The sequence below is a fragment of the Rhinoderma darwinii genome, chromosome 1, assembly GCF_050947455.1.
Source record: "Rhinoderma darwinii isolate aRhiDar2 chromosome 1, aRhiDar2.hap1, whole genome shotgun sequence".
In the NCBI taxonomy this organism is placed as follows: Eukaryota; Metazoa; Chordata; class Amphibia; order Anura; family Rhinodermatidae; genus Rhinoderma; species Rhinoderma darwinii.
The window spans coordinates 378008444-378027635 of NC_134687.1; the positions used below are offsets into that span (position 1 = coordinate 378008444).

The window sequence follows — 19192 nt, forward strand, 5'->3', positions numbered from 1 at the left end:
AAGTGGTGTGGGCCCACAGGAAATATCGGCCCCTTAATACCATTCATACAGTCATACATGGTTTTTTAACCTGACTTAATTTAAAAATATATTTTTTTTTTATATTTTACCAAGCAACTATTTATGAACAAGAAAATCCTTCAAGTGATTAAATGCACTAAACTGTAATTGGGAAAAGTACATATATAATAGTGCCTGTCATCGTGCCCATAAAAAGCTAGCCACAATGCCTCCGGATACTAATTAGAGTGCATATCTATATGATACAAGCCATAGGGCCCATAAAATACCAGACAGTTTATGTCAGTCTTTGTGTCCAAATAATGTCATATATGCTGCCCATATTACAACATCACACAGTACTACAACAACAGTGCTCATAAGAGTGCCACAATACTATTCATAGTGTCGGTAATGCACCGTATGGTTCAGCGCATCCAGGTCCCTAGAGACTTCTAGCGTAAGGCAAGGCATAACGATTCAATAATGTTGTTCATCTGGCGACTACTCACAACTACCTAACATTGGAAATAAAAATGACCTGCTCCACTGTCACCTAAAGAGATGCCCCCACTACACCAACTTTTCAGCTCATTCTTCAACTCATTTTGCACATATTGGGCTGTGGGCTTACCTACCACTGATGCTTTCCACTATTATCCAAATCGCACTTGCTTTTAAAGCAAACTATATAAGTAATAGATACAATACAATGATTTTAATGATTTCAGCACAGCCAGGAAGGTGTTGCATGCCATTATAAGATGCTATCATAGTGCTAAGTATATTTGGAGCTGTTTTCCCTAAAACAAGAATTTTTGGGTGCATTGGTGAAAAAATGGATTCAATTAAATACATAGCATTTTTCAAGAATTCTCTTACTGTTTCTGCAACAAAGAAAACAAAAATATATAAATATAGTATGGCATTGTTTACAGTGTATATATTATATCGTTTTTTTCCAGTATTGGAACAAGGGTATAAAATCATTGAAAAAAAAATGAAAACCTTATGTAAATGCGTTCTTTAAATGAAAGCAGTTGATCAATTGTTCCAGACAGACCCTAAGGAGCATTCGATAAAGGACTGTTACCATTGTCATGTCTGGTCTATTGATTACATCAGATACCAGTTAGAATTTGGCAGCTAAACAATGAATGAGTTTAACAAGCTCTTTAAAGCAGTGCACTCTCTTCTGGTCTTTGTTGTGTTGAAGCATCTCTGTTCAGGCCAAAGAATTAGCAGAACAATTAGTCTCTTCACCACAGACATCACTGTCTCTGAATGTTTCATGGCCGAAGGTTTCAGAACAATTTGTACAAACATGAAAACAGTGGGGTACTCAATGTAAGCAAAATCGGCATTTTATATTGTTCATAAAAATTGGTTTGTTAAAAGCCCAAACAACTGCTTATTGTTACTAGCTGTTTTTAAAAATGTGCTTTCACGAAAATATAATTAGCCTATTATATGTTTTGTATTTCTTCCTGTTGAACTACTATGCAAGCTATGTTGTTTATTGGAAATTATATTTATTTGTGTGAGCAATGCGTCATCCAACAATCTCAATAAAATTGAAGAATGAATAAAAAATCCCTTAAAAATTATATCAAGAACTGTTTCACACATGGAACATCGACCTCGACCCCGTCACAATAATGTGGAATTGTGTCTGGGAGCCATCTGATCAGCTGTTTGTAGAGGGGGGAGAACTAAAAGTAAATGGATGACATGGGCTTTGCCCACATTCACTAAACAGTGTTCACCACTTTTTTGGCACATATTTGCTGGAAATAAGGAGGTATACTTTGTACATTAATGTGAAGAGGATTTGTTACCAGATTTCACAATACAAACTGCATACATTATTGAATAGATCTCTTAGACCTGATAAAGCTGGTGTACTTATTTTGAAAATCTGTGTAAGAATGTCTGTATAATCCTTTTACAAAGTTTTCCTGCCTTATATTAAAATCATAAAATGCTAATTTTAATAACAGATGGGAAAAAATTGAGAAAGTATTATCCAGCCATTCTGGCATGGATTTTCGAAGTAAGTATACCAGCTTCATCAGGTCTAAGAGCTCTATATAATAATGTATGCAGTTTATATTGGGAAATCTGGTGACAGATTCTCTATATTCATTTGTGTCAAAGAGATTTACTGGTTGAGCCACGTGCATTGGCGTTAGGGTTGTGGGTGGAGTTACTGTTCAGCCATATTTATAACATATTTTTTTTTTAAAAAGTTCAAAAGTCACTTCTGCAAGCCACCAAGCTACGAAACTAATCCAATATCAGAACATCCACAAAATTCACAACTTGAACAAACGGCATGCAGCAATAAATACATTTGTTGCAAAATAAACTAAAAAAAAAAACGCTGCAAAAAAAAATACACATAATAAACCCATATCAATACATGTGTGCTTGTGTCTTCTGTGAGTTTTCTACAGTACTTCTGAATTCACCAAGTTTCACCTTTAACTAGTAAAAGTGCCTTGAGCAAGAGACCCCCATCTAGGAGGCTGTGACTTCTATATGGACACTGTGGCTAGAACGATATTATGAGACTACGGCTAGCACTATTATATAAACCAAGGCTTCTCAAAAATGTTCTACTGAGGTATTACCAGCCAGAACAAGATGATAGGCCTCACCATACATGGTCAAAGTAAATGGCAAAATGTCAAATATTGCTCAATTTACTGTTTGCCTCCTGAACCCAGTATAACATTAACATAAGCACAAGTGGATTCTAATAGATTTCTAAACCAAAGGTTGCAGCAGCCAGGGAAAGGACTGTACAGCATATGATCACTTCCGTGAAAACTGCCCCCCCCCCAAGAACTGAAACTCTGATATAGACTCTGTGGTGGCACTATTAGATGCGAGCTTTGATTTGCAGTAATATATGCATGGTATGGCTAGTACAATGTGGGGACAATAACTGACACTCTTATACGGGCACATTGACTGGTGTTATATAGACACTGTGGTTAACACTATGATTTGGGCACTGTATGCAACTTAGGTGAAAATTTTGGTATATCTTGTCCTGCCAATCACACTGGTCAAGACTTATTAAACAAGTTTATGAGATTAGAAAAAAAGGGTCTGTTTTTTTCCCATAAACAGTACCATGGGCCGGGTCTGGTATTGCACCTGTGCCCCATGCAGTGCTTTGCTTGCACCATATTAAACTAAATAAAGTCCTCCTTTTAGCTATTAATGCCTTAAAATGAAAAGGCTTTTTGTATAAAAATTCTGTGCATACAAAATCTATTGATCTCTATGGATCATAAGGCATAAGCTCACTAATTGTAGGTCTATAATTGATCACAATGCACATGATCACTAATTGTAGGTATGTAATGGATCACAATGCACATGATCACTAATTGTAGGTATATAATGGATCACAATGCACATGATCACTAATTGTAGGTATATAATGGATCACAATGCACATGATCACTAATTGTAGGTATATAATGGATCACAATGCACATGATCACTAATTGTAGGTATATAATGGATCACAATGCACATGATCACTAATTGTAGGTATATAATGGATCAATGCACATGATCACTAATTGTAGGTATATAATGGATCATAATGCACATGATCACTAATTGTAGATCTATATGGATCATAATGCACAAGCTCACTCACTGTATGTGTATATGGATCATTATGATCTTCACTAATTGTAGATCTTTGTAGGATATTAAATTTATCTTTTTTTATGTCTAACTTGTTCTGGCGTTTACTAGTGAATTACATTCTATTTCTATGATTTATCTGAAGATTTATTTGATCCATTATATCCATAGGCTGGAGACAAAGTGCTTTTTTTTGGGGCTGCAACGTGTCCTTACCTAGTCCTTTGGTTGTCACTTTTGCCCAATATAATCCAATAAATCTAGTGAAAGATAAAGGTTGCGGAATGCAACTGGCACAGTGGCAACAATATATAATTTCCCAACATCTTTCCATATGTAATAATAGAAAAGGCATGAAAGGAATTATAATTTTATGTTTTTATAACAATAACATCTACTTTTGTTTTTATTTTTTCTAGCTGTAAAGTTTGGGCGAATGTCAAAAAAACAGCGAGATAGTCTGTATGCCGAAGTCCAGAAACACCAGCAACGGTTACAAGAACAGAGACAACAGCAAAGTGGAGAGGCAGAGGCCTTAGCCAGGGTATATAGCAGTAACATCAGCAATGGTCTAAGCAATCTCAACAATGAAACAGGAGGCACTTACTCCAATGGACATGTCATTGATTTGCCCAAATCCGAGGGTTACTACAGTGTGGATTCTGCACAGCCCTCCCCGGACCAGTCAGGCATAGACATAACTGGAATGAAACAAATAAAGCAAGAACCTATTTATGACCTTACGTCCGTACCAAACTTATTTATGTATAGCTCTTTCAACAACGGACAGATCACACCTGGAATAAGCATGAGTGAAATAGGTAAGATGATTTATCTGATGCTCATAAAACAGCTGTGCTCCTGAAGATTTATGATATAAGAAGAAAACTATTTATCGTAAGGAAGTTTTTATTCTATTTACAGAATCTTCTACACTGCTCCATCTCCACCATTGCTAATAGCTTATTTCTATTTCTGCTTATATGTGTTTCTTCTACCATGTATGCACATGTGTTCGTTACTTAAAGGGCTTTTATGCTTTCAGTTACCTTCAAAGATATTTATGGTGGAGGTCCATGAGCTAAGACCCTAAATGTCTTCCAGAAGAAAGAAGCCAGGCTATCGATAATGTGCCTGAACTCCTTTTTATAGTTTTGCATAGCAGAACTTGGATATCTTGATTACCCATGATTGAAGTTAGCAAGAGATAAAAATGAGGATTATTAAACAGTGAAGAGAAATTTGAGTTTCCAGGACTCGAGTGTTTATTTCATCAGGTTAAAATCTAAATAGCATAGAACAAGAATTAGTGGGAAGATGCTTATGCATTTCAGACCAAATATATGGTCCTAAGGCATAGCCAGGCTAACCTAGAACTCATTTGGGTTTTCACCACAGTCTCTCATTAAAACATTTAAAGAATTACTGATGCTTAAAAAGCACCTGCCTCCTCTCCTGACATGTCTGTTTTAGTAAATAATTTGATTCCCCATGAAATTACAATTCTTGAGCATCTTTTCTTGGAATTCTACGTTGTGCCGTTCCTTTGTTATTACTCTAAAAATTATGAATATATTGACAACTCGCGGTTACCAGTTGGGGGTGTTTCCCTACTCAGACTGACAATGTCCAATCAGTGCTCACAGAGTGAGACTCTGTAGGGACACGCCCCTTTGATAAGGGGAATGGTAACACCCAGTTGTCAATTTATTCATGAATTTATGGAAGAAACGACAGAGGAATGTGTGGAAATGTATGAATAAATTGACAACTGGGCGTTTTTATTCCTTTTGTCAATAATGTGTGTCCCTACACAGTCTGACACTGACAGGAATGCTCGGCCATTGTCAGACTGTGTAGTGACTTGCCCCATTGAAGTGGAATTGTAACACCCTGTTATGAATTTATTAATACATTTTCATGACCAATAACAGAGGAATAGCACAACACAAAGTTCTAAGAAAAGAAACTCCAGCATTGTTATTTCATGGGGAATAAAATGTCAGGAGAGAAAACAGATTGCTGATACGTCATGGTGCAGGGGAACAAGTATGGAGTGGGCTCACACAGCTTGTCAGCTGTGTATGTCTTTGTAAAAAGGAGTAAAACATTAGAAAAAAACTATATAATTTGGTATTGCCGTAATCGGATTGACCAGCAGAATATAGTTAATTTGTCATTTTTACCGCACGGTGAAAGACGTAAACACAAAACCCAAAATAAAATGGAGGAATTACAATTTTTTCCAATTCCACCCCACATAGATTTTTTTTTCCAGTTTACCAGTACATTATATGGTATTTTAAATAGTGGCAATAGAAACTACAACTCCTCCCTGTAAAAAACAAGCCTTCACACCACTGGCTCTTGGAAGGCGGGGACTGAAAAACTAAAACGAAAAATCATATGACTTGAACTTCAAGGAGTTAAAATCTGTGTGGTTCATTAAAGGTAATGTATACCTTTACAACCAATTATTTACTTATGCAATTCATCTAAAGCAAATCTGCAAATAGCTTTCATAAAAAATATCCTTCCATTTTGTGTCTCTAGCACTTATAAAGAATTATATGTGTATCCATAGATTACATACAGACCGCAAACAACTTTTTGTATAGTCTGACCCTGTAGTCATACTTCCTTCCATCTGTCTCATGCTCCTTGCTTACTTCTTGTAGTCTTGAATGCAGGGTTTGACTGAACAGGGTTTGTTTGTTTGTTTGTAGTCTGTAACCATGAAGCCTACTAGGTCTGCATAGGAGCTGTATAAAAAAACATGGTAGCACATTTTTCATCAAGATTATTTGCAAAGTTGCTTAATTTTTGGTTGCAAATGTGTTCATACACTTCCTTGTTTGGGTAGCAGGGACCTAAAACAAGCCCCTGTAACACAAAGTATTGTATAGCAGATATAACCACCTGTTAACACTGTTTGAGGTAAAGGTTTTTAGGGATTCCACTGTTGATTAAAAACACAAGAAAGAGATGTGTTTACCATCTTGTTTTATATTTGGTAAAGTCTTTTTATTTCTATGTGATATCTCGTGTATCAATGCAAATGGCGCTAATAAATGAGCTCTTACGTATTTTAAAGGAACACAAAACATGGAAAACCCACCAAAAACCCCCAGACATTTCTCCCTTTATCTCCTCCTCTCCCTTGATCATATTTTGACTCATATAGCAATTGAAATTGAGAGGTATATATATAATTTTCTGTGTGCATCAGGAGATCAGCCATTCTTCCTCCTCTTATCCAAGCGCCACCCACTAGACATTTGAATGCATGTCAATGCAATGTCAATAGAAAACAGCTCCAAAAACGGCCGCAAAAAACGCCTCAAAAAACGTTTGTGGTTTCAAAAACTGTTGAAAATCAGAGGCTGTTTTCCCTTGAAAACAGCTCCTTATTTTACAGCCGTTTTTTGTTTAGAGTGTGGACATACCCTTTAGGCTATGTTCACACAGGGTATTTTGCCGAGTTTTTTGACGCGGAAACCGCGTCGCAAAACTCGGCAGAAACGGCCAGAGAACGCCTCCCATTGATTTCAATGGGAGGTGTCGGCGTCTTTTTCCCGCGAGCAGTAAAACTGCCTCGCGGGAAAAAGAAGCGACATGCCCTATCTTCGGGCGCTTCCGCCTCCGACCTCCCATTGACTTCAATAGGAGGCAGGAGAAAGCGTATTTCTCGCTGTTTTATGCCCGCGGCGCTCAATGGCCGCGGGCGAAAAACGGCGCGATAATTGCCGCGAAAATCGGCGTGCAGGGAGAGGAATATCTGCCTCAAAGTTCCAAACTGAATTTTGAGGCAGATATTCCTCCCCCAAAATACTCCGTGTGAACATAGCCTAAAGGGTAATTAAACTTTCAGAAAACTTCTGAGATGTCAAAGTGACAAGTCAGAAGTTTTGATTGGTGAGGATACGAGCACAGAGACCCCCACCGGCAGAAACGCTCGGGTGAGCGCTGAGCCGCTTGGTTTCTGGTCGGATTTTCTCGGAAAGCCGATGTAACGGTGTACAGTCTCAATAGAAAGTCTATGGGTCCGTACACTGTTACATCGGCTTTCCGAGAAAATCTGATCAGAAACCAAGCGGCTCACGCTCAACCGAGCACTTCTGCTACTTCGTTTTAGCGATCAGTGGGGTCCCAGTGCTCGTACCTTCGCCGATCACTATGACATGTCAGAAGTTTTCTAAAAGTTTAGTTACTCTTTAATTTTAGAAGTTATTTATTATATATTTTCTGATGCAATTTACCCCTACAATATTACGAGTTTACACATGAAACTATTATTTTGAATAATAAAGTCCTCTTCCGTATAAAATTTTTGGATAAGTATGCCATGTTTTTAAATACTGTAGTTCTTTTGTATTGAGTGACATAGGCTGAGAAACAGCTGTTATGTTTTAAAATCTATGCTCATCTAATCCTGTGGTCACATATATCAGTGTTCTTGTACAGTATACTCATGAATGGAGTCTGGTGGGGTAGACAGAGTGTCTGCCAGCAGGACAGTATTTCATTCTGATCCACCACCTTTTTAAAAACATTTCCATGAGATCCAAGAGGTATAAATGAAGTCTCATTTAGTCGGCCTTCTGCTGCAAATCAGTGTACGCTCAAATCTCTGCTCTTTCATCCTAATCAATAAACATGAGATAGCGGATAACTTGTTGAATGTCTATGCATTGTTAAGAACAGAACAGGTTGGCAGAAAATGTTCCGGGAATAAGCACTTAGTCAAAAGGGAATATTCAAGTGCGTTTTGGCATCCAAATCCATGTAATATATGTTGTCCCTATGTATTTCTTATTATTTGCAGTCACATAAAAAAAAATAAATTGTTAATATGTCTAGACAATGGACAATGGACAATGTCTAGACAATGTCTAGACAATGGATATGTCTTACTAAAGAGTATCACATTTGCAATGAGTTACAAATACTGTTAATAGGTTCATTGATGTTATGTAAAATGCTGTTAAATGGGTATTTCCAGCACTGGATGTGATGGCGTATCACTAGGATATGCCATCACTTTGTCATTGTTGGGGTCCCATTGGACTTGAATAAAGCTGTGTTGCAGCTGCTGAACCAGTACTGTGAAACCTTCATTTGCAGGACCGGTCTGGTCCTGGCAGTCGGACCCCCACCCACCAGAATGTGATGGCATATTATAGTGATATGTCATCACTATCTGTAATGGGAAAAAACCCTTTAATGCTAGTAAGTGACTCCTATTGCTTAGCTACAGCATGTCCTTATCATCTGTAAAGACGTTTATGGATGGACACACACATTCTTTATATTTCCTCAATATACATATTTCTGTGATCTCAGAGAGACTCGTTCTTGGCACAATGGGGCAGATCAATATGTCGTAGCTTTAGAAGTTGAATAAAAGTGACTTGCAGGGGACTTGTGCTATATTTATCAAACAGCGGCATTACCAAGAGATGCTGGTGACAACATTTCCTTTATGAGTATTGGCAGATGCAGTGTTGTAATGGAGCGAGTATGTGCATTCAAATCATTATTCACTTCCGTGTTCAAACATATTCACACATATACACACATTTGTCGCTTTTCAAGACAAGTTAGGATGTAGACATTGATGTATTTGGTGTTTTGAATTCAAAAATTTCTACTTGCTATTGACCAAATATACTTATTATTTAAGTATTTTGCGGAGGGAGGAGTATTAAACAGCTGCTAATAAACTAGACACTAAAGTAGTCACTTATCATTTGATGAAACAAGAGATCGGACAGGTAGAACCTGCCATGTCCTTGAGTTATCTGCATCTGCCAGTCCCCATCTACATGTTAACCCTCTAATAAGAGCACACAGTCATGTAGCAGCTGCTAACAGACCACTATCGACACCATCCTGTATGAAAAGTTCTCTTGCATAACTTTGCAAATTTCATCTGATGTTTTCTCAGGCTCTATGCAAATGATCTCTATTGTCTCATTTGCATAACTTCTTTCACACTGTACCGCCAACTCCCGCTTTTTGATTGACGTCAGTCTGGGCAAACTTCAGCAAAATCCTATTCTGCATCAGCCAATGAACTACATATAGTTACATAGTTACTTACATAAGTTGAAAAAAAGACACATGTCCATCAAGTTCAACCTTTCTCAATCAATTATACATCATACATTGCTGGATTAGGGCCTGTTCACATCAGTGAAAAAAAGGAAGAATATCATAGCACCAGAGAAAAAGATAATAAAAATACCGGGTGCAAGCCTCAGTGAGACTTGATCCAAAGTCTCTTGGGTAAGATGCACATACAAGAAACAAGGCAGCACATCCAGGAAAACAGGGACATTTATTCACCCACCAATCAGTCCAAGCATTGAGAAAGGTCCAGTTGGACTGAATCGTTGCATTGGTGGATGAATAAATGTCCCTGTTTTCCTGGATGTGCTGCCTTGTTTCTTGTAGGTGCATCTGTTTACATCAGCGTCTGGCTTCCGTTCATGGCTTCCAATCTACCTTTTCGTCGGAGGAACCGATGAATGGAAAGCCAAACGGAAACCATAGATCCATTTGCATTATCATTGATTTCAATGGTCGTGCTTCTGCTGCAGTTGGTTTCCGTTTGTTTCAATTCCATAAGGATTCAGTTTTTTTCACGGAAACAATAGCATAGTCGACTGCACTATTGTTTCCGCAAAAAAAACGGAAACCTTACAGAACGGAAAAAAAATGGAAGCCAACTACAACGGAAGCATTACCATTGAAGTCAATGGTAGTGCAAATGGAGCTATGGTTTCCGTTTGGCTTTCCGTTCATAGGTTCCTCCCTCAGAAAGGAACGGAAGCCTGGCGCTGATGTGAACCCAGCCTTAATTATAACTCTCAATGACATTCGTCATTAAATAAACATCTAGCCTTTTTTGAAAATGCTGATATAGTATCTGCCATTACTACCTCTTAGGTCATAGTTTGACAACTCTAAGGGTATGTGCACACACACTATTTACTTCCGTAATTGACGGACGTATTTCGGCCGCAAGTCCCGGACCGAACACAGTGCAGGGAGCCGGGCTCCTAGCATCATAGTTATGTACGATGCTAGGAGTCCCTGCTACTCCGTGGAACTGCTGTCCCGTACTGAAAACATGATTACAGTTGTCCTGCAGAGAGGCAGGGACTCCTAGCATCGTACATAACTATTATGCTAGGAGCCCGGCTCCCTGCACTGTGTTCGGTCCGGGACTTGCGGCCGAAATACGTCCGTCAATTACGGACGTAAATAGTGTGTGTGCACATACCCTAACTGTAAAGAAACTTTTCCTATATTTATGTCTGAAATGTCTTTCTTCCACACGCAATAAATGTCCCCTGATCCTTTGTAAAGTCGTTATAAAGAACAAATTATCTGCTAGTACTTTGTATTGACCACAAATATATTTATAAACGTTAATAAGATCACCTCTAAGGTGTTTTTTTTTTTCAAGCTGAACAAGCCCAATGTCTGTAGCCTTTCATTGTAAGGGACACCTGCCATCCCATTTAATAATCTAGTCGCCCGCCTTTGAACCTTCTCCAGTTCCCCTATTTCTTTTTTACAATTTGGAGCCAAAAACTACTCACACTGTGAATCGCTGACACAGCAGTACCGGCAGTTCACAGTATTACAGCCTTCTCCCATTCACTTCAATGAGAGAAGGTTGTAATACTGTGAACCGCTGCTACTGCTGTGTCGGCAATTCACAGTGTGAGCAGTGACCGGAATGAAGGGGAAGCAGCGCTCGGCAGTCAGAACCCGATCGATCAGATATTGATGGCTTATCCTGAGGATAGGCTATCAATTTTTAAGGACTGGACAACCCCTTTTAACCCTTTAGTGACCGCTAATACGCCTTTTCACGTCGGTCACTAATGGGCTTTATTCTGATGAATAAGCCTTTTTACGGCACTGCATCAGGATAAATAAACAGAGCAGGGAGCTGTCAAATCTCCCTGCTCTCCGCTACCAGATGTAGCTGTAGGTAACGGACAGGCAGTAATACACTGCAATACAAAAGTATTGCAGTGTATTATAATAGCGATTGGATGATCACATATTAAAGTCCCCTAGTGGGACTAGTAAAAAAGTAAAAAAAAAGTTTAATAAAGTTAATAAAAAAAAATGTGAAAAAAAAAATTAAAAACCCACTTTTTCCCCTTACAAAATGCTTTACCATTAAAAAAACAAAATAAAGTTAAAAAGTTACGCATATTTGGTATCGCCGCATCCGTAACGACCCCGAATATAAATCTATTACATTATTTAACCCGCACGGTGAACGCCGTAAAAAATGAAATAAAAAACTATGGAAAAATTGCTGTTTTCTGTGAATCCTGACTTAAAAAAAATTTGATAAAAAGTGATCAAAAAGTCGCACCTACTCCAAACTGGTACCAATAAAAACCACAAGTCTTCCCGCAAAAAAAAAAGCCCTCATAAAACTGCATCTGCGGAACAATAAAAACGTTACGGCTCTTCAAATATGGAGACACAAAAACAAATAATTTTGAAAAAAAAGCGTTTTTACTGTGTAAAAGTAGTAAAACATACAAAAACTATACAAATTTGGTATCGTTGCAATCGTAACAACCCGCTGAATAAAGTTATTGTGTTATTTATACCACACAGTAAACGGCGTAGATTTAGGATGAGAAAAAGTGTGGCGAAATTTCAGTTTTTTTTATTCCCCCCCAAAAAAAAGTTAATAAAAGTTAATCAATAAACTATATGTACCTCAAAATGGTGCTATTAAAAAAAACAACTTGTCCCGCAAAAAACAAGACCTTATACAGCTATGTCGACGCAAAAATAAAAAAGTTATAGCTCTTGGAATGCGACGATGGAAAAACGTAAAAAATGGCTTTGTAATTAAGGTTTAAAATAGGCTGGTCATTAAGGGGTTAAGTATCCTAAAATGTTTTACATTGTGAGTAAAAACGGCCACCTTACTATAAATCCGGTCCACAAGATTATTAATAAAGAATTGGGCCTAACACCGATCCTTGTGGTACCCCACTGCTGACTTTAGCCCATTTTGAGTAAGTACCATTTATAACGACATCTCATATTGTTACTAAATAATAACTCCTCTGCACAAGTTTACATACAGTGCCGGAAATATTGAACTAAACTTTGCAAATATTTTTTTTTTCCGGATTTTGTTATTAGTCTTGTAATAGCACTTTCTACATTCTTACATGAACGGTTGGGGAGGTGGAATGTTGGTGACAGGTTCCCTTTGGCTGGGTTCACATGGAGTTTTTTTGCAGGCAGAAAATCTGCCTCAAAATTCCGTTTGGAATTTTGAGCCAGATTTTGGTCTGCCTGCACGCTGATTTTTTTTCACTGCGTTTTTCCTGCTCGTGGGAAAAAACCACCTCCGCCTCCCATTGAAATCAATGGGAGGCATTTTCGGCCGTTTTTTGGCTAGTTTTCCGACGCGGTTTCCGCGTCAAAAAAATGTGTCAAAGAACTCTGTGTGAACTGACCCTTAGAATCCACATTGGTGCACTGCATACACATACATCCACACACACACATACCAAGTATACATATGATAGTACAGCAGTTACCCAAATGTTAGGATATTCTCATTTGTTAATCTAACCTTAGTTTGCTTGATTTACACAAACAAAAATGACGGCTTTGTAAAAGAATGAAAGGTAAAAGTGAAGGGAATGAAGGCAGGAAACCAGTAGCACATTTCTTTTTTTACATTTTCATTAATTGTTTTCCATCCTACTTAACATATTTGCATTGCAATTTGCTGCTGCATTTGCAATTAGAAAATAATATTGTTTGCTTATGATGAAGATGTTTTTCAATATTTACTTTCAGGTCATTTCCTCTTCTAGTTATTTTGGGTAAAATATCATTCAGTATTTCTACCCTTGGAATTAGATCCTTAAACATTATTTAAAACTGTGATGTTGTTGTCTACGGTCTTCTTAGTATTTTGTATTATTTAGCACACAAGGCTAAGGGGCTGTTCACATCTGCGTCGGAGGCTCCGCATGCTGCGCTAGAGTTTATGGTAAATCGACAGAGGAAAGCCAGCAGAACCCATTAAAGTCAATAGCTTCCGTCGGCCTCCAATGGTGTTCGTCCTAAAGAGGAACCGTTGAAACCTCTGATGGAACAGAACAACGGAATGTCTTGACACAGATGTGAACAGGGCCTAAAACATTGTTCATTATGAACTAAATGTTGTTATGAACATTGCCGCCTAGAAGTATACCCAATTCCTGTAAATAATAAAACCACTTTATTTATTCCAAGGAGGATAAGCAACACTTTTTACAGAAGGATGGGAGGCTGACTGACCCATAGTAAAATGTTACTGGTTCATGCAGATCACTCCTTCTTTCCCATCTCTAGTAGGAGAGATCTGCAGGGCTATCAAGACTGTTAACCCTTTACCTGATTTTCTAAAATGAAGGTGCTTGTGGAAACATGCCAGTACACACCACATTGGGGTATGTGGGCAACTTGAGCTGGCCTCCATTTCCACAGGCCCTAGAATGGATTTTCTTCAATACATACATTTCTGCAGCACAAGGCTGCCACTAGGGGGAGCAAACTGAAGAGGGATTTATACAGGCTCACTGAACTCGACACTATATACAGAAATGTATGTATTCAAAAAATCTGTGCACACATAGAAACGTTCGCAGAATCATAGAAACGTAACTGAGAAGTCAAATACTATTTAATTAATCAGTGTAAACTTGGATATCGATGTAGGTAATAAAAAATTGAATTATGCTAATACTTTAAAGCAAAGTATATTTTTGGTAATGAGATTGTGCTGGAAATAGCATGAGAACAGAATAAAGCTGTCCACACACATTAGAGAAAAAAATGTAGAAAATATTCACGATGGTCAAAGGCTGGCTGTTATCTACCAAACAGTTGATCGGTCTAGTTGGATTTTGAACAACCAATTTTTATCTGTATGTGGCCAGCTGAATATATAGAAGTAAGAAAAATCCACAACTTTTGGCCTGTTTAGAAGAAACTACAGTTGTGACTATAAGATGTTTGTGGAGTATAATAATGAGGACGTGTGTCATTTCAAGGTTCCTTTTACTATATGATGTTTATTACTATATGAGTGATTATATCCTGACGTCAGAAAATGCAAAATGCAGTAAAGAATAAAGTAATCCACCAATTTTACAATCCACCCAATAAACCAACCCATAGATTACAATCGTCAAATCAGTTTTCCTCTTTTTCCATTACATTTACCAAAAGTAAACATCAAACAGTGAACATATGAAATAAAATTAGGATTTCACATGTTTCAGAATAAATTTTGATGAATTGACAAGATAGATTTGCACATTTCCTTTTTTTCAGAATTTTAGCTAAACAATATAAAAAGGAAGAAATTTCATCCTGAATTTTAACTTCCAAATAGAAGTCTGTGTAATCATGTGTCTGCTGATCTTTTTACTTCAATAAACTATTCAAAGACAGAAAAATGTTATTGGTTCTGAAAATATTTTGTATCTAAAAAAAAAAGGGGCAGACTCTTAAATCCTAGCAAGTATTTCCATTTGCTACCTACATTCTATGGAGAAAATTATTTATATTAAGATATACTTAGGTTCTATATTTTTGCCTCTGGTATACTGAAGATAATGGCCCACATTTATTATTCAGTATTACGCCTGATTTTGGCAGAAATTACACCGTTTAAAAGTCACATGTAAAATTGCACCAAATTAGCTCCAAAATTAGTCACATTTATATTCTAACTCCAAGAAAAGGAAAAAAGAAAAGTAAAGGTGGTCAAGCTGTAAACATACTTTAAGACTGGTTTATCAAAGGCACAAACTAGTGGCTCAAATGTACGGCTGCTCATAGCAGGTGCAGAAATACATTCAAACAGGCAGTTAATTCCAAATCCAACTTTATTAAGAGGTGTGCGCCTTTTAATAAATTAGGCACCATCCTCGCCAACTACCCTCACTGACTACCCTCACCACTTTATTGGTGCAAAATACACCATTATTAATAAATGTGAGCCAATCTTTCTATAGAATGTGCATTGTTGTTGAGGGAAGCTACAAATAACACAAAGGGGAAATGTATTAATTGTTATATGAAAGTTTTGGATTGTACAAAAGGTACAAACTTTGTAGCTTTCAAATTAAACAGCCTACCCCAAAATTATTATTCATTAAAAGAGATGATCGAATCAATTCCAAACGAATCAAATTTGGTCTGAATTTAACAAAAGTTTCAGATACGCCAAAACTTTTGGGGTTTGCGGCACATGAATCAACAAAATGGCTACAGATTGGAAAAAGGAAGGGGGGAGAAGAGGAGATAAAAAAAAAATCCATACTCACCTCCAATAGCGACGTGTCCTTGCTGGCCTAAGATTACATGCTTTTGTCCCATGTGACTGACGCTGTTACGCGCCCCTGGCGGCCTCCTGAGATGACATGGAACAAAACGACATCATCTCAGGAGCCTGCCAGGGACGCATCGCAGCACTGGGCACATGGGAAAAAACAACATAATCTCAGGAGGCCGACAGGGGCGCATCGCTACGAGAGACCAGGGGAGGGGAGTATGTTGTTTTTTTAATTCTTTTAGGGGTTGGATTGCAAGTGCCCCAATTGCACTGTTTGAATATTAGGAAATATGCTTTGCTCATCTCTTTCCATTAACAAGTACGAAGACAGGGGAAGCCCCTTCACTCACTTAATATAGTTACTCCACCTCAGTTATAAATTATAATATTAAAGTACAGCTTCCTAACAATAGAGGCTTTCAATGCATCTAAAATAAAAAAAATAACAGCTTTGCCAATAAGCTTTGTGTCTACAGCACTATGCAGACATGTTTACAAACAAAAGCTATGTAGTCTGCAGTCATACCCCAGTTCATCTGTCCACTACATTTTTTTTAAAATATATATATTTTTTAATACATATCAAAGACAATATAACAATTCTAAAACAGACAAAATACACAATATTATTACCCTCCAACCTACCCTCCCCACTCAGCCACAAGGGGGGAAAAAACGGACTACTTGTTAAACCAAATGTACGTTTGTAAGAGAGGGAGTGTGACGGCAGTATCAGACTACACAAATAATGTTTGTAGTCTGTTAACATAGCGACACATAGGTCTGCATTGGAGATGTAGACGCAAAACAATAGGATATTTTAAGTTAAAACAATTTGCAAAGTTGATTCATTTTTTATTTTAAAAATTGTGCATGTGGACCATCCCTTTATCCCTAATGATGAATAGAGATATTAATACCATCACAGAATTATATTCAGAACCAGGTAAAATTGTGAACACATTACTATATTTTTGAGGATTCAATTTATTTTTTCTTGTAATGAACCCCAATAATATTCACCTTGTTGTGCTTACACATATTTGTATAGTGATTGTTTGATTGAAATCATTTTCACAGATCGAGTTGCACAAAATATCATAAAGTCCCATTTGGAGACGTGTCAGTACACAGTGGACGAGCTTCATCAATTAGCTTGGCAGACCCATTCTTATGAAGAAATTAAAATATACCAGAGCAAGGTATAGTATACAGAACTGCAATCTCTTACAAACCTGAAGTGATTCATTAACCAACGCAAAAATATAAATGTGCGGTAATATTAAAAAAAATCGCAACGATGAACTCATGCTATTAGAATTGTAACAAAATATCACAATAGAACTTATATGATGCATGTATATAAAATACTGCCAGTTTTTCTGAAAGGCTTTATCGTGTGCCCAATTCACGACACCAGTAAAAGTTGCCATGGTGAATTGCACTCTTCTTGACAGTGATGTCAATTGTAAAATATCAAGGCCCATAAGGCTTTTTGAGAAATATCCAGAATCAAAACCCACTGAAAATGTCACATTGTATCTATGTACATTTGATTAACCATCATCCATCTCCTCAGTTTATTCACGTTTACAACAGTCCAATGAATCAGGTTTATAAACATGTGGCAGTAAGTCTTATCCTCAACCGGCGGAGAGGTGGTTTCTCATCTAAAGAAAACCTCCAGATAAATCTTATGTATATTTTTTTACTATTGTTTATTCAAACACCACTGATATATTCCGCAGCACAGCACACATTAACATCAGTATTTATCAGAGAATTATTCACGGAAAATAGCTATATCCTGATATGATATGCTACAATATGTGCAATCCCTGGTGGGAGGGCTGCAGGGAATTTGCAGCAGCCCTATAGTCTTATTGTCAGCATTGCTCCTGCATTTAAATGCAGCAATGTCAATAATAACACAGAGGCTGAAAGAGGGGGCAGCCTACCAAAAATCAAGATGGGCACCTCATGTACACTTGGTCTTACCACCCACAACGGCCTGGTTTTTGCTTCCCACCTCACACCGTTTCCATGACGATAGTTCACCATCCTTTGTTTGCAGTTTCCCTGGAAAGGGGAGCCCTGTGCAGGTTCTCTCCACTTAGTAGCAACGGGAATAGGACCTCTCTCTTTAAAGGCCCCATAGCAGCAAAAGTCTACTAGTTTGAATCATCAAGATTTGTTTCAGAAAATAGGTGCCTTGTCCCTTTTTATATTATTTTAAGATTGTGCAGTTTTAAAAACTGTATATTTTTTAGATTAAAAAAACAACAAAAAACACATAACACATCCCAATTTGTTTTAGTTACTAATATGTATTGGCTATTATATGAGAAAGTACAGTGCATATATGACTGTGCATGTACTTTTATTAACCAATGACCAGTTTCACTGTATACTAACTTACACAGTTGCAGCACCGACTCCTGGTCTGTTTAAGAAATATTGACAGTACTAGACTATTAGGCCACGTTCAGACGTGGCGGAATTGCTGTTGAATTCCGCTGCGGACAGTCCGTAGTGGATTTCTGCAGCAGCCGTTTTTTACATTTGTTTCTATACATTATTAGGAAAGTTAGTTCAGACGTTGCAGAAAATAAATCAGGCGGCGGTGCAGAATTTTCCCTCCGCAGCATGCTCATTACATTGCGGAGAAGAAGCGGGATTTCACTGCGTATTTCAGCCTTTGCAATGCAAAAACTGAAATCTGTGGCAAGTCCGCTGTGATATCTGCAACATCTGAATTACCTGTCAAATATGCAAATGCTGCTGCAGATTCGTTGCGTAATTGCCCCAAATCTGCACCAACATTTGCATCGGAAAAATTCTGCTACGTCTGAACGTGGCCTTATCATATCTGTTGCACATTAATTCAGACAGATATGTACACATTATACTTTATAATCCCATTATATTATCTTTGATTGTTATACACGCTGTAGAGAAGAGAGAAGCAGTTTATTACCGCTTTCGCTTTTCTTCTTCAGCTTACAGTACACAGAGCTCTTTAAATGCTACTGTATTGGACAGAGTGGTCATGTGATGTCCTAGTCACAGTGAAAAATAAATGGGAAAAAAAACACAGTGCCACCTCCAAACCAATCTGTACACATTACC

General features: G+C 37.6%; 1 protein-coding gene across 1 annotated transcript in view; it reads left to right on the top strand.

Annotated features, from left to right (window-relative positions):
- Positions 1–19192, top strand: part of RORB (RAR related orphan receptor B) — a 168320-nt gene that overhangs the window by 134546 nt on the left and 14582 nt on the right. The window contains exons 4-5 of the mRNA XM_075828171.1: positions 4089–4490; positions 17144–17265. Of these exons, the coding sequence (XP_075684286.1) occupies positions 4089–4490; positions 17144–17265 (524 nt within the window). The remainder of the gene's footprint in view (positions 1–4088; positions 4491–17143; positions 17266–19192) is intronic.